At 45.6% G+C, this 21526-nt stretch overlaps 1 protein-coding gene across 2 annotated transcripts in view; it reads right to left on the reverse strand.

The window, feature by feature from the left end:
* The window catches only part of ATP11C (ATPase phospholipid transporting 11C), a 589522-nt gene extending 573248 nt beyond the window's left edge, over window positions 1-16274 (reverse strand). For both annotated transcript variants that reach the window (XM_069212455.1, XM_069212454.1), the window contains exon 1: window positions 14625-16274. In XM_069212455.1, the coding sequence (XP_069068556.1) occupies window positions 14625-14651 (27 nt within the window). In that variant the 5' untranslated portion in view covers window positions 14652-16274. The remainder of the gene's footprint in view (window positions 1-14624) is intronic.
* Between the last annotated feature and the right edge of the window lie 5252 nt (window positions 16275-21526).

Genomic DNA, 21526 nt, shown 5'->3' on the forward strand with positions numbered 1-21526 from the left:
ACACAGTGTATATGCAGTCTAGTATAGATTTTTTTAAAAACAAGATGCCCTGTGTGGCTGTCTCCATAGGCAGTGCTTAATTTGTAACATAATGAGTGCCAGTGCCCAAAGCACTGCTCAAAAGACAGTGTCCAGTGCTATTAAATGTCCCTGCGCCGAATACCAAGGCCTTGTAGCCCTGACTTCACGTCATGTGTCTTTAATCCACTCCCAAACTCTCCCTGCCCCTTTATCTCACTCTTACAGGCTCCTGCTTTCTCCCTTGTTGACACTTTTCCCATCTTCTCTTCCTTCTTCTTCCCCGTTTGAATGTTGTCGCCTCTTGCTCTCGGGGTATGTCTGATAAATGAGAGCCGGTAGACCCCACTGGCTACCAGAGGCTCAAATTAAGCACAATCCATAGGTGATACACTTATACAAGTGTGCTTTCTGGACACAGTTTGTGTGTCGGATGGTATACTTCTCCATACAAGTGAAATCAAAGAATGAAGCGGGAGTGACCCAGGCACACTTTCACAAAAACACATCAACAGAAACAGTCTTCTCACAGATGCTGCTCCATGGTCCACAAAAACGCCAAACTTTAAACCTACTGTACTAAATTAAAAACCTACACTCCACATAGTAGGAGTAAGGCTGCTCCAGTAATGAGTGCACCCCTAATTAAACAAGTGCCAAGACACTATGGTGGACAAGACACGAGGGGGATTTGTGAAATTGAGCAAGCCCATCCTTGTGTATATTACACCAAACCCTCAGCAGAACACCATGAAACACATGCCTACAAAGCAGCACTTCATTTATGCACCAGTATATGTATGCGATCCCTCACACATTGTGTCCACCTGCAAAAACCGGTGGACTGGTTGCACTTCTCAGTGGTTTGAAAAGAATAGCTCTGTAAATCATAAGATATACAAATGGTCAGTGCAGGCAAGTTCTTAAATTCAAACGCTCAAAATAAATTCAGTTGTGCAAAAGGTCAAGCAAGTGTAAAGTTTACTACTTCTAAGCACCTTAAAACTCCCGATTGATCCTGCTCCAGGGTGGTCCCAGATGAAGCAATATGGAAGAAAACTAGAAGCTGCACATGCTTGTCAGAACATAACGACATTTTACACAGTTAGTAGGTCTTGTGTTGTACTGCACTAGTTAAGTGGTAGTAGATAGCAGCATGGTCTCTCATTTTATAGTATAAGTGCAGTGGTTCCCAATCTTTTGACTTCTGTGGACCCCCACTTTATAAGTACTGGAACCCGGGGACCCCACTGAATCATTATTGGAATCTGTGGACCACCCAATGAGTCTTAACTGAAAGCTGAGGACCTAATTTGTTAATATTATTACATTTTCTAAGCAGCCACAGATCCCGTGAGAAGGCTTCGTGGACTCCCAGGGTCCCCGGACCACAGGTTGTGAACCACTGTACTAGGGTATTTGCAGTGTTTGGTCATGGTTTTGTATAATCCCATGGTATTTATCTAGCTGGTCGTTTGAAGGTTGGGAGTGAAGATAAACTAGTTATTCACCTTCATCAATGGAATACAGTGTTTGTTTTCTTCTGCCAGTGTTTGACAACTGATTATATCTGCAATGGGAGACAGACAGTGGGCATTCATTGAGAGCTCACGAAGGGTGCTGATGGCATAAATGCAGGCTTCGATGTGGGCGCTAGACTGTGTGCATTTAATAATGAACCACAGTGTGATAACCAGAGCAGGCTGTCTGGTGCTCTACTTTAACCGAGGTTTTTCCTTTCCTGCTGCTCCGAATTAGGTACAATTCTTAAAAAGGCCTTTATCTGCCCATGAGTGCTGCGTGACAGTCCCCTTCTTTGTCAGCCTGTCTCAGCTTATACTGGATTTTGCACGCTGTACCACCTATGAGGAATCTCCAATGTGTTGGAAGATACTGATAACCTACGTTTCAAAGGATCTGCATCCCAAAAGCCTTGTTTAGCAACAACCCCCTTCTTGTGCGTACTGGTCCTCACACAGCCCCCTAAATGTTGGTACCCATTTCAGTAGCGCTCATTCAAGCATACACCAAATGAACTATCTTAACTGCGCGCTTTTTATAACCTTATTTATCAGGCACACAAACTGCCACATAAAATCAGGGATGAGGAAGTCCTGTAGCCCGACACCAAAGACATATTATTTGTCGTGACAGACAGGGACACTTTTATTGTGTCCACTGTACAAGAAGCTCCTGTGCAAGGAAATGGGGTGTCAGTTTATAGCATCACAGCACTATGTTTTCAGTTTACAGCCTCAAAGGATAGTTAGGAAACAGAGTAACCCTCTGCCGGTAAAGCAACCCAAGCATCCAAATATGCAACATGTTTCAAGTTATATAGAAGATTGATTAATGCAACGTGTTTACTGTTATGGTAATGTAAGCTCAGCATGTGTAGGTGAAAGTGTCATTTGCACATTTTTACATCTAACAATTTGTGGGTACTGCTACTTCTTCCAGAATTCTCCCTGATTGTATACAAAAATCTAAAGTGCTTGTGGAGATTAAAGTAATCCCACAATTGATTTTTCATGGAAAAAAAATACTTTCCTTGTGGAGAAACCCCTTTCCCTGCTCCACAGCCCCATTTTGGAGGAAAAGGGCATTAACTCAAGTAATGCCTGGAATAAACCTCTAACCATTCTGAGTGTTCAAAATGTTGGGAAGTATGTGAATGGCCACACGTGTGTGTGTTTGTGGGTATTCAGAAACTATCAAGGGTCAACATGCCTTGCACCTCCTACTACCCACCCCTTGCTTGGGGTTTACTCCCCATGTGTTATTACACGGTCCTGGGTTCACATTCTGTTGGAGTAAATGGATTTATGATTGATAAGTCATCTTCTGCTCAATGCCCAGCAGGCATAAGTCCACCCAAACACACATGTAAATTAACAAGCGCAAAGTGCTCTGTGAATCAGATTGTCTGCTTTTGCTCTGCAGCCGTATTTAGTCCACCGTTAGGAGTTTAATGGTGTGCACTCTGTAAGATGACCAGGTCTTCCACTGTGTTAGTGTTGTTGAGTTCTGACAAAGAATCACAGACATGACCTCCAGTGATACTCTGTGTGGAGCTGTCAGGTTTAATCTTTAGCTCTGTGCTTGCCCTCACAGTATGACTGCCTCCCTGCATTGTGCGAGCTCCACCTTTGCCCAGGTTTCACAAGCTGCATGTTGTGTAGATGCTGCTGGTTAACCATGCCGGACAATAAATATGTTTTCTTCAACTGTGGTTTTGCTCTTACAGCATGATCTCTCATTAATGTGTATACTGCTGTGGGTTTCCTAAATTTCCTAGGCTGGAATTGGTGGAGGATGACGCTGATCTATCCTTCTTGCACTCCAGCTCCAAGATTGCTGCACTCTGAAGATCTCATATGACCTGTGCTGTGTGAGAACTACAAACACCTCCTGGTGTAAATGTCACTGAGCTCTGACAAAAGTTTCCAGTGCTGCCATTATTCTAAAGGTAGGACTACTTGCCTGTCACAACTTTGCATTGTGCCAACTTAGTCCCCTGCTCCTTTTATGCTCCCCGTACGATATTTTCTTGTATATTCAAGGATCCCATAGCTTCCCAGGCCACACATCATGTCAATTAGCTCTGACGGACTGTTAGACTATTAGTCTCCACCTCTATACTTGTGTATGGCATGGGATATCAATGGCAACACTACACAGAAGTAGAAGCAGTTTAGCAGCTGATCCATGACCCTCTATTTCCAGGCCTGTGTTTGTTTTTGTGCTATAAGTCCTAAGTGAAGGGTGTCTTTTTGTGTGACCTCTGAGATTCTGAGGCATTCTACTGCATGGCAGTTGCTTACTATTGACAGTGGAGACTACACTTTATTTAGTCTTCAAGTCTGTGTTGCTGGAAAGCCTCGATTACTCCCTGTCAAAAGTTTCATGGTGTATGCTCGGGGACGTCCCATGTCTCACTTTATCCCACGTCTCACTTGGTATGGCTAATGCTGGGCTCTGGTGTATCACCTCAGACTCTGCTCAGTCTTTGCTCTCGTGATTTTTATTCTTCTCCTATCATAAGCTGTAATACATGCTGTTGTAGATCTCCAGCAGAAACTTGTGTGGATGGTGTTGGGCTTTGGTAGCTGAGAAGTCATCCTGTTTAGTCTCCAGCTTTGTCTTTGCTCTCATGCTGTGATTAATCCTGGGTGACAAGTTCTGGCTGTATGCTTGGTGAAGTCTCCTGGTCTCAATCTGAGTGGACGTTGTTAGACTCTGGCAGCCAAGGGGCTCCTGTGTGCTTATTCCAGAATACCTAGCTAATAGGCCTATTTTCCTCAATGTGCAGAGGCTGGTCAGGGTTCACTCTGAAGTCCCTCTCTTCCTGCTTCACCCTGCAGCTGGTTACTACTAAGCCTGTTTATTGCCACCTATGTAATAACTTTCACTGTATTCAGGTTGAGCCTCTGGCACTAAGTTGCAAACTATAAGAATACATTCCATCACTCCCCAGTCATACTTCATCTCAAATTGCCCGATTCCTGGCACCGATCATACACATGGCGCCCTCAACCCAAAAACTTGCCGGACAAAGCCTTTAGGGAGGAGATTCCACAAGTTATTTGATCTTATTTTTAGGCTAATATGGAGTCGGCATCCTCATTTGCTATACTATGGGAGGGCCTCAAGAGTGTGTTTCAGGAAGAATGTATTTCCTAGGGTAATGGGATACTCAGGGCGATTAGGGCTCAATTATCCGCACACGAGACCGCGAGTTGAGACAACAGGAGCAGTGTTTTGAGCACACCAAAGACAGCTCCTTGCTCAAGCTTGTGCGCACTAAACTGTATGAATTCCAGAGAATTGAAAATTCTTGGTAAATATAGTCAGTTCCAAACATATGTGGAGGGGGAGAGATCGGGTCACGCCTTAGCAGCCCTGCTTAAACCAGGCTGGGCAGTGACACACATCCCTTGTATGTGCAACTCTGAGAAAACTCAACGTTTAATCCCATATACTAGAAGACTTTCTCTCCTTTTATACAAAGCTCTAAACCTCCAAGATGAAGTCCAATCCCCCTGACGTCCCCTCATGCTTAGACAAGGTAACTCTAAAATGGTTGTGCGCGGAAGATAGGCACAACATAAATCAACATATTACTTCTTAAGAGATCAAACAAGCTATTAGGCAACTACATAAGGGCAGCGCTCCGGGAAGCGATGATTTCCCAGCGGAATTTTATAAAAATTATATGGCAGAATTGGCCCTGGTGCTTTCAGAGGTATATGAAGAAGCTTTCCAAGCTTAGAGATTACCGCTCACCATGCGGTAAGCAATTGGCATAATTCTCCTTAAGCTGGATAAGCCGGTGGAGAAATGTAAATCATAGTTGCCCTTGTCCCTTATTAATGTGGACAGCAAAATACTTGCCAAAATACTAGCTAATAGACTGCTTCTATCAATGCCTCCATTGGTCAGGCCTGACCAATCTGGATTCATCCCGGGTCGCTCTACAGCTGACAACCTTAGGTCATTGTTCACCATTAGGCACCTAACTGATCCAACTTTAAAAGTGGTAGCCACTTTTTTAGATGGTGCAAAGGCATTTGACACGATCGAATGGATGTTTTTATTGGTGGTGCTGGAAAGATTGGGGATCAGAAGGGTAATAATGACTTGCGTCAGACTCATTTACACAGACCGTCTTGCTAGAGTGTGGCAAACAGCAGGATGTGCGTGACGTTTCCCATACGAGGGGGACACGGCAGAGCATTTGGCTTGCACCTTTTGAGAGCATCACTGTAGATGTGGCATCAATATGGGATTCCAATATACTATCTTATTGATGTGTGCTGATGATGTTCTCTTAGTGATTCAAGACCCTGAAGAGAACCTTCAACTGGTCATCAATGAGATACTACAATTTGGTCATAGGTCTGGACTGTGGATCAATTGGACTAAGTCTATTATAGTGCCCTTGATGGAGGCCATGACTCAGCCTGCTGTATCTTACCCGTTACAATGGCAAACTGGTCCGGTTCGCTACCTAGGTATAAAATATCATAAGCATTTCCCAACCTTCCTTTGAGCGAATTACGCTACATATTTGGAAGCACTTAGTGATAGGGTGGATCGCTGAATTTACTTTGCCCTAAACCTAGCAGGGATGATTGCTCTAATGAAAAATGGTGGTTATACCGAAACCTCTGCATATGTTTCAAAATATTCCTATTCCCCTGAATAGAGCATTCTTTGTCCAGCTAAACACCCTTATGATCAAATTAGCATGGGTCAGGAAACAGTCTAGAATGAGTTGGAATAGGCTGCGCCTGTGCATATGACAAAGGAGGGTTTGCAGCGACACATTTTGAAGTATACTACCTGGTGGCACAACACCTTATGTTGTCCTTGAAAAGGGGCAGATTCATCCGATTCCACTTCAAGCGGCACAGTACTCCAGGTTTGCAAGACCCATGGAAGAGGTACATTCTGCGGTTCTGCCTGGACGTTGGCATGCCTGGCATCCTTGTGTGCTGTCCCGGTGCTCTATTCACCCCACATACAGATAGATCACTATTGATTACTTAAACTTGGCCTTAGTTTCACGCTGCACACCTCCCTAAACTGACATCACATCCAGACCCTGGGGGACCTTTTTCCAAAACATACTCTGAAAATTTGGGAGATGTACCTGGCACATTGGTGAACATCTTAGCTTTTACTAACATTTCTTATGATTCTAGGCGGATTTCTGCTACATTCCCCGTGGAGCCTGTTGAATGGCCCTTGCTGAGTTTCCTAATTTCCAACCCCTATCCAGATAAACTAATTACTAGGCTCTATGCCGCGGCCATGGAACAGATAGAAAATGTCACATCCCAAGCAAAGGTACAGTGGTCAGAAGACCTGGGTGTTGAAGTAAATGATCTAGTGGGGTGATATTGTTGTCAACAAACTAAAACAGTATCTTCTAATGGTAGATTTCGGCTGATTCACCATTCCTACACAGAGTATATATGACTCCTATGATGCTGGCCGAGATCAGTAACCCCGATGACACTACGTGTCTGCGCTCTGGCGCATGGGGATCAGGGTTCCTGCACCATGCATGGACCTGTACGGTGATTACTGAGATTTGGCAGCAGGTAATGAATGCAGTTGCTGCTATGGTGGATCATTCCTTTCAACTGACTTCTAACATGATGTTACTGGATATGTGAAAAACATTCCGAAAGATTACCGCCAGCTTGTTACCCCTGCAATACTTTGGGGAAATGGAAGGTGGCCATGATGTGGGGTGAGCAGTGGCCTCCCCTTTTTAAAGAATGGCCCAAGGATATGACTTTATGTGAAGAATGGGCTGGAAACGATGCATTCACTCTGCCATCAGCTGCAAAGCCAAGAGATTTCTGGGGGCCGTGTAGGTCTTATCAGGCCAGTTGAACCCTGGCAGAGATTTATCTCGCTATACTTCATTTATGCTGAACTGTTCATTTGGAGCATACAGCTGCTTATTAACGGATTATACTGAGGAGGTGGGAACTGAATTATTGATTGCAACCTGGGGAGTATGATGTGTGCCTATGTGCTTCTCTAGGAAATTCCCCATTATTTACTTGATAAAGTGCTTTCCTCCTAAGTAATTGTAAGATGCATGATTACCTTTCATTGTACTGCTCTGTACTTCTCTGCCGTGAATTGAATAAAATAGTTAAAAAAATAATTAGTTCCAAAGAAGTATGCATCTGTAGTACTTCAAATGATTCTCCCTGCTGGGTTGAGGAGGAGCACACTCCTTAAAGGAGTGTCTCCACCTGGAAAGGGGCAGTTGTAGGGGACACAGCAGCGAGACCTGTACAGGCAGGGGGTTGAGGGTGACAGGAGGTGAGCATGTTTAAAGGCAAAGGCAACACAAGTGAAGGGGTACAAAGGACAGCATGCTGAGCAAAGGAAAGCCCTTGGCACCAAACGCAAACCAAGAGCCAGAGGTGCACCTAGCAGTGCTTCCAGCTTTCATCAAGTGCAACCTCAATCTTATTTTACTTATTGACAGGGCTGGAATATTGGCCTGCAGTTTCCTTCTGCGGTGGGGAGGCATCATCAGATCTTTGGATTGCAGGAATTCAAAAAAAGTTTCCCAAGGAACACCTGGAAACTTACAACAGTCAACTTTTCCAGACACAATCTTAGCAAACCTCTGTGCATGTCATTATTGAATGTGCAAACATACATATCCATATATGTCCTTATGGAAACCTCTACAGAGCAAATGCACCTGCTAACTTTTTTTTTGACTTTTCATCTCCTTGGGGGAAATATTGTTTCCGCGTGACACCTCGTATTTTAATCTGTGCAGAAACCTCTTTTCTATACACCCGTGCCTTTCAGAGAAGTGTTATTTTTTGAACCCTGAGAAAGGTGTTACAGCTAACTTGTCAAGAGTGACGTTTATGAATAGCCATAAACCTGTAAGTTTCTAAACGTACACAAAATAAACAGTATTATGGCCTGGAATACCGACTTACTGCATGCAGCACATTTACTCACATGAAAATCAATGTGTAAGTAAATCACTTTGCAAAAGCAAAAACATTTTCTGTGTGTAAACCAAATGTATATATGGAAGGTAACTGGCACATCCCATTCCTACTCTAACTCGACCTTGCAGAGGACACCCCATACAATGTAGTTGTCCAGACACTAGTACAGCACCGGGTACATACTCATCATTTGTGCAAACAAGGGAACTGAGGCACAATGTGGTGAAATGATTTGCCCAACATTACACAATTTGGTGTGGTCAAGGTGAGAAAGTCCAGACTTTGGGGGATTTTTTGATACCCACTTGAGAGCGTATGTAGTGGAACCCATAAATAGTACAGAGAAATGCACAAAATGCTTCTTCTAACCCTTCGGTAAGAAAGAGAACATGGGCATAACGAGAACTCAAATACATTACGAACTCTGCTTTATTAAAGTGCTGACATATTCCGAGCCCCATTGCGAGCAGAAAGCTGGCCCAAACAAGAAATAGGGCCTCTGCATACGGAGAGAATGCACATTTTCAAAGACTTAACATTGAGCCCTAGTATATACTCAGAATCTGGGAAATCACCCCAGAGTGTGGTATAATCAGAGCCTTGCTAGATTCCAAACCAAGCGATTGAGGGGCGTCTAATCAAAGCTGCCATACAAGGAAGAAAGCTACTACAATTTGTCAATTCACTTCTTGGCACTAAATGAAACAGAAAGATTTAACAGGACAAGTAGATTTGAAAAGCATGTTGTGCCTAACAATCAGATATTTTGTAAAATTCCAGACCCTGGTTAAAGGCATTCTTGAGGTGTAGGTGCTAATAATAACTTCTTCTAATACAGAACTTTCTATCGTTCTCCGAAATATGAAAGACTGAGTTTGTCTTGTCAGGATTACAACCTGTCCCAGGCGTGGGCATTTAGAGCACTGGGCCATCTTCCTGCCTTCCTGTGATAAGTTCCAAAAATCTGTTCCCGCAAGTGAGCGGGCCTGTGAGGGTAAGTCACAAATACAAAAAAGAAGTGAAAGCAAATACAGCACGTATTATGTTGCTGGCCTTGTCCACCTCAACTTCACGTCAAAACACAGACCTCACCGAAGACTTTTTCGACTTGGGTTTCGGAAACAGCATTGACTCACCATATACAGATTGAGCACATGTAGTTGCATCGGTCCTTCTATTCTATGAGTGTGAGGCTGAAGAACAGAGGGGTCTGTTGATCTGCAGCATGTGTACAGAGAACACCCTCAAAGCAGCCCCTCCCTCGTGGTACCCAAAAGAGGATCTGGGAAGGAGCTGGATCCTGTTTCTTTCAAGTACACAAGCCAACCTTACACCTGGGTTGCTTAAGGGGAGCATCAAGCAACAGGTGAAGCCTTCGGACTAACCTCAACTGGAAAAATCTAAGCTTCATAACAGAGTCCTAGTTCAAAGGAGGAGATGCTCACCAGGACAAAACCCCATGTCCACCTGACCATGAGCACTCCCAAGACGGCTTAAGTCTATCCCAAGTCCAGCTGAAAAGAGCCACAGTGCAATTAGTCCTAGAACTTACATTGAAGGTTGCCCTTACTGAGCTGCATTGTATTCTATTTTGCCTCTAGAGATGTTCTTTAAATTTATTGGGGTAGCTGGTACATTCATCTTTTTATGAAAGTGGTTGCGACTTTATATTGTTTAATTGAAGTACTTTATTGCTTTTTGAGCTGTACCATTTCTTCCCCTAGCACCTCCCTAGTTCCAGGTGCTGAGCCTGGCCTGTACTAGTAAAGAGAAGGCAAGGAGACTACAAGCAGAGCCTTCGTACGTCTCTGTTAGGACCACAGGACAAGAGTGTTTTGGATAAACAGCCTCTGCATATTCCAAAACCTTGAGCAGCTCTCCTCCAGCACCTCAGGTGTATTTCTAAAACCATCAGGAGCCATTCATGGCGCCAGTAGAACAAACTTTCCCTTTTTATTAAAGCAATTGCAAAAATGATTCAAAAGCCAGCCCGAGTACCTTAAAGATGGTGACTGAATGCGCTGCCGATTTTAGGGAGGATCAATACGGATGATCTCAGCATTTTATCCCGGGGGATGGGGTTTGTGTCACTCTACGGAAGTCCCCTGCAGGATCAGTACTGAAAAGGAACACTGGTGGGTAAGGAAAAGAAACACTGGTGGAGGTGATCATCGACCAGAGGGAACTGTCTGAGCAAACCTAATGCACAGAAACAGCCCTTGGAATATGAATTATTCAGTCTAAACGAAAGAATCATTTATTTGCAGAGAAGTGATAGAAAGTTCTCTAGCTTCCAGACAACAAAAGAGAGCTCTGAGGTAACAGATACAGAGCATGGGATGAAAGGTAGCTATATGTGATTAATGGATGAGTTAAGAGACAATGGAAGCAACCTTTGTGTGTCAATAAAAGTATCAGGTGGAAAAGCTGCAGGTCGCGGACTAGCTGCCCGAAGGGAAAACTAGATTCACATGGAGCGGGGAACTCCCACAGAGGAAGGGAACAGGTTACGGAAATATCTATCAAAGCAGGAGGGTGTAAAGAGGTGCTGGGGTACCATGCACAGGGAGGGCTCGATGTATGAAGGTGAACAGACATATTTGCTAAGAGGAAAGAGTAGGGATAGGAAAGAGAAAAGAAACTTGGGGTAAAATTGTCTCTTCACGTAACTCCATGGGTCTAACTTCACTTGACAGCTAAGGCGAGAAGGATGCTGATAAGGTCATCAAGGGACAATCGTGGACAGAGTATGGGATGTGGAATTAGAGGCCTTTATATGGGTGTCCCCGATATCATTACGGAAAGGACGTTTTACGTACCAGAAACATTGAGCAGCGTTGCTCATCTATGTACAGTCTTCCAAATTAGACTTTTAGTACATAGCATAACACGTCCTCTTGACAGAAGTCTGAATAACATCTCCGCTTTCAAATGAGTTACGTGAAGTTTGTGAGCTGAAAGAGGGGCAAATTCCATATACAACATGGGAAGAATATGAAAAATACAAACTTTGTTTATCCAGAGTTTTCCTCATGCCATGAAGCATGGCCCTGCCAAAGTGATCCCAATTGTTATGAAATACTGTTATTTTATTGGAGAATTAATAGCAATGGTAAATACCCGTCCAAACCCAATCTCTGTGTGTGGATACACTGGCTTCAGCCATCAAAGCCACTTTACACTTTTCTGCCCCATATTACAAGCATCCGTAACACTTGAAATCACTTTTTGCAGGTCAGTTTCGTGATCTTTCCAGTATGCTTAAGGCAGTCACCACATTAAGAGGTGGGTCCTTTTCTTCAACTACTAGGTTAAAGTTTACCCAAGGTCACTTGCCACAGTGACACTTATGAAGGTATGTTCCTGACTTGTATAAGTCATATATCCTTACCCATGACTGCTGTTGTGTCTTCTAAGACTGCAATCGTTATGGTAGTAGGAACTTGGATGACTTGTTGTCCCAGCAGTGCACTGTTAAACTCCGGTCTCATCAGGTCTGTTTCTTCACTGTTGTCCTCCTGTTGACAAATCCCTAATACACAATCTATAACCTGCTCTGTAAGCGCAGTAGGACGACGCACCCACCAGGTTAATGGCTGTTTAATGATACAAACAGTGGAAACCCTTCTACAAAGACCGCTGTGAGAATTACAAGGTATTTACAAAATAAGGGATAACAGGTGGGTGGTTCCAGAGAATGGTGTGGTGAGTGAAGTTCATAGTTTGAGTGAAAGAACAAAGGCAAAAAACATAAAAAACACACTTCTATATTGTTGTATAGAGATATGTACATAGCAGTACTGAATACACTAAGCCGGAAAGTTGAGGGATAAGTAGAGATGGTGTCATGAGGTGGATAGAAGGATTTTTTTTTAAACGGCTACAGTGATTGGGTTTCATAACTGGGCCTTATGGTCTTTTCTGAGTTGTTCTACACAGTAAGTGTCTTGCAGTTGCTGTGAAAGAAGTTCCAAAGGTGGAGTCTGAGTAATTCAAGCAATGTGATTATGAATATGAAAGGAGTCAGTCGCCTTGCTGTAGCTCTCGTGCTCATTCTTCTAATAGCCGGAGAAGACCACAAGAAAGACAAATGTTAACACCACTGGTTACCCTCTGCCTTAAGATTCAAAAGGAGATGGGGAGGGTGCAATATTCAACAGCTTGTGCCCTGACCTCATATCACAGTTGAGTCACAAGGGTGAGGGGCTTTGAGACTGTCTCACCCGAGTACCCCATCTGTCACTACAGACCAAGGATCCAACTATTCAGTGGACGGAATTAATCACAAGGACTTATCGTGGCTGATGTGAAGACATGCTGATGAATGATCCCTCTGTGGCATCAGAAAACAATTAATATCCATTAAAGTCCCCCATCACTGAAAATGTAGGTAACAACACATTACTGTTTTTTGTATCTCCCTGCTTCCTTGGAACTTTCTTGAAGCCGAAACTGAAGTGAACTTTACTGATCCATGCATGTGTTCTTTTGTGGCTAAACGCCACCTGCAACAATAACTTCATATCATTACACACCATCATTCCTAAAATGTGCAGTCTTTTAGGGATGGTTTAGGCACTCCTTCTATATAAAGAGCATACCCTTACAGGTAATCATACTTAATATAAAGAGTTAATGGTACAGAATAAGGAAATAGCTAGGATTTTTTTTTTTTTTTTTTTAAACTCCCATCTCTGGGTTTACATTATGAACACCAGACACTATACAGACCTCAAGGAGCCTTGTCTCCTAGTGAGCAGCTAATAGCTGCTAGGGTTTACTTTTAGGTCTGGCAACAGACCGCTTTAGCTATATAAAATATCTTGTCGTCAATACTTCACAAACTACAAGAAGAAGTACTGGCAGGTTGTGCTCTGGATCAGCCACCTTCTGCTTTTGGCTTTCATGTGTATTTATAGTTTTCCATTGGTTACAGGGGCTGTCCATCCGGGCTATAACATTTTGAAGATGAATACATTGCCTCGTTTGTATTACGTTTTAGTGGTAAGGCAGCACGTAGTTATTTTGTTTTACTGTAGGTAGGTACTTTTATTTTGACCAATTTCATTTGAAAGCAAAATTACATTTTAGTCGCTTTTTATAGCGCTTTTGTTATGGATTTGCTCTTTGCATGTTTTATTCTGTTATAACACTACAGTGCTACTTACTAGCCACTCGTGCAAAAGCATTCGCTTTATTTTGTTGCCATGATAACATGCAGCTACGTCTATTGCTTTTTTAGTCCACAAAGCAAAGATGTGCACACACATAAGCTTCCTTAAAAATGTAATATTACTGGCCCTTTGCCAAAGTGCCTACTATGCAACATCTTTCTATGCATTTCCTATTCACCACTTACAAGGCAACATAGTATTTTGGGTTCTTTTGATGACACTCTTATTTGTAGCACAGGTTAACTCTGTTCAGCAATGGTTGACTCCCCGGGCAGCATGAAATAATGTCTTGCGACTGGTCAGCTCCAGTCTCTTGCTTCAAAGACAAGTGAAGTACACACAAAGCCTCTTCCCAGCTGCCAAGATAACAATACAAGGTGTGCGCGAGGCTGTCCCGGGTCAACCTCTGACACCTCGGCACCGCTGTGGCAACAGTGCCTGTTCGTAGCACAGCAGAGGCGAAGGAGCCCACGCGGGCAGGCACAGAACCTGCTCCTCCTGCCGTGTGCACCGGGCCCACGCGTGCCTGCGGGCGGAGGAGCAGGCTCCAAGCCTCACATTCCCCGCGCACACACCAGGCGCAGCTTCTTCTCTCCCCGCGCTATCTGCAAGCCTGCCAGGGACACAGAAGGCTGGCAGACAGAGCCCCGGGGAGAGAACGAAAGAGGAAGTCATCAAAAGCACCGCAATAAAAGACCAATATTGGCATAAGTTAGCCGGCATGAAACGGGGCGCAACAGTGGGGCCGAGAAATGCCGGACACTGCACATTAAAGCCCATCATCGGTGGCCCACAGGTACACACAGGGCGGCGGGGGGCTCTGCTCATCATGCCGGTGGGTGAGCGGTGCCACAACACAAGGAGTCTGGGCGCTCCAGAGCCCTGCATTCACGGGCGCGCAGCGCTAGGGTAGGAAGGTGCCACTTACCAAACGGCTGAACGCCCTGCGCAGCATGGCGGAGGAGCTGGAGACGGGATCCGCTGCTCGACGGACTGCTGCCGGTGCGGGGAGGCCCTCACGGTGCCGTCCCGGTCAACATCCCTCGGACCCGGAGAACCGCGGTGCAAGCCAACGACTGTCAGGCAGCCACCTGCCCTCTGATCTGCCTGTCGGAAGTCACCCAGGACAGCTGCCTGGCTCCTGACACATTTCTAGGGCAGATCATGCGACCCACCTCGCCCTCTCCCCGTCACAGCACAGGGGGCGCACGCATCCCTCTTCTCCCGCCTGACTGTCATGCACGAGGGGCAAAGCATCAGCCCCGAACACCTCTCCTCCCGCTTATCACACTACGGGGGCAGCACCTGAGCCTGCATGCCCCTCTCTCCTCCCCGTGACACGGCGGGGGCTGGGCTCTACACTTCACCAGCTCCCCCCGCCCCCCGTCACACGGCAGAGCCAGCACACGAGACCCCCACACACAGGCTGTCCTGGCAACAGCCGCCTGCCTCTTCCTCCGGTCAAGCCCAGGTACAAAAGCCACAGTCTAAACGCGCCTCTTGCGACTGTGGCAATGGAAGGGTGTTAGACTGCTCGACGCTTCTGAGGTGGAGCAGAGACATACCGGGCTACACACGCCCTCCTCCTCCCGTCTCCGAGTGCAGTGTCACGCAGGGTGCCTCTGTCTTCAGGCTGTCAGTGACTGACATAGGTCCGGGACACATCTAGCGAGCCAGCGACTACCGATGGCTCCTATCACTGCCTATGTAGGCAGTGCCAGTCCCAGGCTAAAGCACCTCTCCACGTGCCCCGGGGCAGCACTGTCTGACCCGGGATCTATCCCCCTGTCCCAGGGGCCAGTGACTGGCCAGGATGCCTCCACTGCCTCCCCGGGCAACACAAGCCCCGGCACACTTCTTCCTGACACCTAGAGACAGGTCCCGACTACTGCCCCCCCCTCGTTCTAATATCGAGGGCAGTGGCAGATGTGTCCCGTGGGAAAAGGGCAAAAAAAGATCTCCTCCACCCAACGCCTCTTGGGGAAACGCCAACCCGCTTTCACTGTCTCCTGGACCAGTGGACCCCTCCTCCCAAGCCAGAGTCAAACCTGCCCTCTGACCCCTGCAACAGGGGATGGAAGAGGAATAATTCTGCTCATCGCCTATGGCAGTGTGCTACCCGCCTTCCTGTCTCCATTTTTAGTGCCAGAAACCTCTCCCGCCGCACAGTGCAGGCCCCCCAGCGCAGAACTGAACCCCTCCACCCGATTCATAAAACAGTGTCAAATCCTATGGGGCTGCACCCTAATGCTCACGCCCCCCGACCGCCTCGGGCAGCATCAAACCTCTCCCCCTGCCAGCGGGGAGCAGGAATGTCCACTCCCTCTGCCCCTGGCTCTGTTATCCCTCCTTCTGCCCAGGGCAGTGCAGCTCGCCTGGCAGCCTTGTGTATGTGTCGCTTGTTGTGGGGGTTCCCCGTGCTCTGCAGTCCCGGGTGCCTCTGATCTGACAAGAGCGCCACCCTTCCTTGCTCTGAGTGGGTACACCGCTCCAGGCAGCCAGGGGGCTCTCCGCACACTGACACACCGCGGCTCCCGGGCAGGAGGGAGGTCTGCGCGTTCCGGGCTCCCCAGGCCCCGCCCCCCGGGACTTCCACTTTCAGATGCTTGGTCAAACAAGCATAAGCGCTTGTCAAAATACGCCCAAACAGATCTAGGCTAGAAAAAGAAGCCGCAAGCAAGACCATGCCTCATAACTATGGTATTTGGTTACTAAAGTGAAGACTTGCTGTAATAGTCCAGTATGTACATTGTCTCGATTTTTCCTGGATATTTTGCAGGGTCTCATTTGCAGAACAAATATGTCATAGCAAAATAACAGTTATAATAATAGGTAAAATATGAAAAATACAATATGTACATTTACATCATAAATAGTCAGAAATATTAAACACTGGTGCAAGAGGATACAAAATCACATTCAAGGTTACAAAATATAAAAGCAAGTGGGCAGCAAAGGTGAAGACTAAAGTGCAAGAGGCCCTAAAATATAGACGAATATATATATCCCATTCTTTCAACTCAGTAAGTGCAATCTGGAATCCCCCGGTATCTTTCCAGTGCTTAATTTGTGCTTGTTGTTTCCGGTGCTGAGCACCGGCACTTATTTTTGAGGGCCGGGGCACATTCTTCTGCCTCAAGCATTTGCTACGAACAAAAGACACAAATGGGAAAGACGGAGGAAGGGAAAAACGAAAAAGCATCAGAAAGGGAGAAAGCAGAAAGCTGCCAGAGTGAACTAAAGGGGCAGGGAGTGGCTTTAGATGGATTGAAGAGGCCCGAGATGGCTTCAGGATTACGCTGCATCAGTATTCCGTGCTCGCACGTTTAAATGCAGCAGCCACATGTTTAAGAGAAGGGCTTTGGGCACCGGTACTTTTTTATTTACAAATTAAGCACTGCATCTTTCCTTCCAGATCTTGACCAATCTTTTTTTTTATCCTATCACCTATTTTTGCCATGATTTCACCACAGTCCAGGGACGGACTGGGAGAGAAGACAGGCATGAGCATTATAAGAAATTGAATTATTATTTAAGGGGTGAAAGTGACTACCCACCTCAAGCTATAATCACAACCCTTGTCAGGATGAACCCTCAAAGTCACTAAATTAGCCTGAGCTTAACTCCGTGGTAGCTGTGGCGCGAAACAGACAGGCTTAATTTAGAGCAATGTGTAAAGCATTTATAAAGTACTAACCCTTTCAGACCACAGCCCTCTTGAGGCCAAACTGCTTACGGACCGGATGGGAAGGGGAGCCATTACCCAGATCTACCGCTCGTTGCTTACTAATGCCCCTGAAGGCCTGGACATTTTACGAGACAAATAGACGTCCTGAGTGGACGGCTTGGACGAGGACGATTGGAGGGAAGCATACCTTGCACCCAGGGAACTGGCAATATCTGCATGCTTGCGGATGGTACAAATCAATTATTTCCAAATGGCATATTTGTCCACATTACACCCACAGCACATGTGTCCGGCTGCCACTTCTGGATGTGTGAGATGTGGACATCAGGCAGCAAACCTCCTGCATTTGGCTTGGGAGTGCCCAGGGATGGGCCCCTTCTAGGAGGCGGTGGGACGGGAGATCTCTGAGGTCCTGGAGAATCCGATTGTGCTGACACCTAAGGTAGCATTGTAGGGGTTTCTGGAGGAACTGGGAGGACCGAGGGCAGACATAGTGTCTTAAAGGGATATTGCTCAATTGTGGAGAAACCCCACAGCACCATGGGTGTCTAAATTGTGAGCCGGGGTTGACTGGTGCTCCCAACTGGAAAAAAATGATATATGAATCGAGGGGATGCCCTCAGAAGCACGGGACAATTTGAGGGAAATTGCGGGCTTACCATGATTTGTTTTTATAAATTGAACAATTTTGTTTTTTTACGGGGAAGATTGCTATTATCATCATGTTTATTTCCATGCTTTTGTTGACTCAGCAGACATGTGCTCACTGCTTTTGTTCTGCCTTTTCAAAATAAATTAAGTTGATTATAAAAAAAGTTGGATCGAAGCTCCTAGGTCCAACCCTTCCCACTTTGGGCATTTTCAAGATCACAAGTCTTCTGCCACACTAAACTTGGGCTCTGAGAGCTGGGTGTGTGCGTGGAGAGTGTACTGTGGTAATCCTAGTGTCCTCCGACATCGAACATTAAAATCCAGTTTGGGTCAGTCACTGTACCCACAAGAAACCTAGAAGCAGAAGGCTGGTAGAACAAAAGTAGGTTTTCCAGCAACCAGACAGTGGACACACAAGAATTATTTTGGCATCCTGTTTCTCTTCCATTCAAGTGCACCTCCAATGCTATATATGTAAACCAAGCAGACCTGTGAAGCAGAATTTGACATTCAATAACGATTTTACACTTTAATGTCCAAAAGGATGCTCACAGACCCACCTTGCATATTCTGTCAGGTTCACAGAGTCATCTTTGTACATCCAGATTAGCTTCAAATAGCTAAAACACCTACCCACACACTGGCCTGTCAGACCAGCCCTTCAGGTACTGCCAGATTGCTCTACCTGCAGTCCGATTTTAGTACACCTACTGCTTTCCTGGTAGTAGTATTAATTGCTACATGCTTGTGTGCTTTTGTCATGCTTGGGATGGCTGTAGAATGATTAAGTACATTTGTAGTAAATGTCAATGTTCAGTCAGTGGTACAACTTATAAAAAGGTCTGCAATTTAATGTAGACTTAGAAAAAGTACAGTAATTGGGCAGTTAAAATAAGACTCAGCAAGTCAAAAAACGAAGGTCCTTGGACTTTTGAGAGTTAAAAATGAATCCAAACATAAATGTATATTAGTGTCAAACCAAAATGAGGGTTATATCCTTGCTGTGGCAGAGGTACAGGGGCCAGAGAACAGAGAATGTCTATCTCTCCAAGACATGTTTGTAAATTGTTGAAAATTCTGCATTCAAAGCTGCTTCGGCAGCAACATAAGGTAGAACTGTTATGGTGTAATTTTACAGAAAATGTATTGGAAATGTGAGGAATGGTACACATTAACACATTTGGTAAGTAATATTGACCATAACCAGTATGGCTTAAAGAACACTTTGCAGTGGGGGTGTTGGAGATGGCCCTTTTTAGGGGATTTCTCTGCATTGTTTTGCTTTTTTCCTCCCGGTCCTTTGCTGGGTCTCTTTGCATAGCCTTAGGGCTCTGGGCACTTTCCTCCTGTACTGCCTACTCATGCTAGGAGCTTACATGCTTGGTTCAGGTGCTGTAACCCGGAGTGCCCTGTAAAAAGGTACACCACATATCCAGGGCACGCACAGCCCTGGCTACTAGTGGGACGTTGCACTGAGTGTGCCACCCACTAGAATAGCCTGTGAAGCATGTATCGGTCCTGGTAATGTAGGCCTGTGGAGGCGCAGTTGCACTTGGGCTTAGGTTGGCACTACTAACTTTGTAGCCAATCCTGAGGGGTCCCTCCACCACCCCTAGAGCACCCCCCTGAAGGGCAGGGCAGGTGGTAGATGGAAGGCTGGGCAGGTACACATGGGTGTCCCATTCCCAGTAGGGAAAGTCCCTAAGATGGATTCCCTACCTAAGGGGGTCAGCTCTTCCCATAGGTTTTTGCTGATTCCCTACCCGGTGGCCTTTGGGCCCTGGTCCCTTTCCACTGCCAATGCAGTGTGGAAGTAGGCAAGTCTTTCTACATATATGAGGAAATGGCGGTGGCCAGTGGGTGCATGCGTGCTCACTGGCACGCCAAATGTGATGATGCAGGCCTGTGTGCACACTTGCCCCTAGGGCGAGTTTAAGTATGACTCCTGCATGTCATAGCAGGCCTGGGTGTGTGCATTAGTGCCTATGGTGCTTTAAACCTGTGTCCATCCTGTCATAGTAGGCCCTTGCATGCACACTAGCACCTGTTTTTAAACAAAATATGTATCCAGCTTGTCGTAGCAGACCTACGTGTGCGCACTAGCGCTTATGGTGCCTTAAACATGTATCCTGCCTGTCTTAGCAGGCCTGTGTGCTCATTTGCATCTATGGTGCTTTTAATCACATGTCCAGCCTGCCCATGTGGGCTTCTATGTGCGTAAGAGCACGTATGCCCAGAGAGTGAAGAATGCCCATGTGTGTTTTCACTGCATAGGAAAGCTGCTCTGCCCATAGGTTAACATGGGAGAAGTGTTATAAATCACTCCTAGTTGCAACAGTGGATTGCAGCAGAGAAGCCTCTTATTATTTACTATCATTGAATTCATCCTGACAAACCCCTTTCTATGGTAAAGGTGGTTTTGTCAATAATCATGGAGAAATGTCACTTCTAGAAAGTGGACATTTCTCTGCCCTAAAACGTTTTGTGTGCTTTTTAATTCTACTCAAGTCAACACTGAGGGATGGAGGAGCACATCGGTGCATTCCCCAGTGACAGCTATAAACCTTGGGCACACAGCTGAAACGAAGACCTCTGCCATTTGTGAGTGTGGCTGGATAGATTGGATGGAGAGGTTCTGACACTTGACCTTTTGGAGCTAGATTATGGCCCCACTAAAAGTTAAGATCTGCTTTCCACAGCCCCATGGCAGACAGCAGCAGCAGAAATATACTTTATTAGTTAATAAAAAAACATAAACATCTAAAAAGGATTGCAATGCCAAAATGTTTTTTGCTATTCACCCCTTGTCACCTTTAAGTCCTCTTACATGACATGCAAAACTATAATGTCAGATACAATACAAATGCTAAAATGGAGTATAGATATGGTATACAAGCGGTAACATGTATACATAATTTAAAAGAAGCCCTCATAATTAGGACATCCAGAACCCTGGCATAATTCTTCGGCAGAAAACAACCTGTCATTTATGCCTACGCAAGCTAAAGGATAAAGTGCATTTAGAATTAAAACAAAAACCTTGTATTAAGGGCATCTAAACCCTGGGCACATTTCTTAGGCAAAGCTCACCCTGACCCTCCCCTTGTTACAGTAAATGGGATACTTCCCGAAATATGTCTCTCTTAGACCTGGGCACATTTAGCAATGCCATACAGTTCTTGCTTATTAACCCACCCCTTGCATCCATGGGTCCTCACCATTAGTAGGCTGTGGGATTATATATCGAAACGGCCCCTCTCTTTACTTCGTGGGGACTGGGTGAACTATGTGAGGCAACCAGAGAGTCAAAAATTCTCATGCACTGAACTAATCTGAAATTTACCATTTCATTGCTTGGGCCGAGTGCTGTCATAACTGCCGCCCTACAGGATCGAACTCCTAGGGCTTTAAATTCACTTCGCAGCAGTTCCTTTCTCTGGCTTACCAGAACTGGATATATGCAAACCACATGGGATAGTGTCTCCCTAGTC

This window comes from Pleurodeles waltl, chromosome 2_1 (genome assembly GCF_031143425.1).
Source record: "Pleurodeles waltl isolate 20211129_DDA chromosome 2_1, aPleWal1.hap1.20221129, whole genome shotgun sequence".
NCBI lineage: Eukaryota > Metazoa > Chordata > Amphibia > Caudata > Salamandridae > Pleurodeles > Pleurodeles waltl.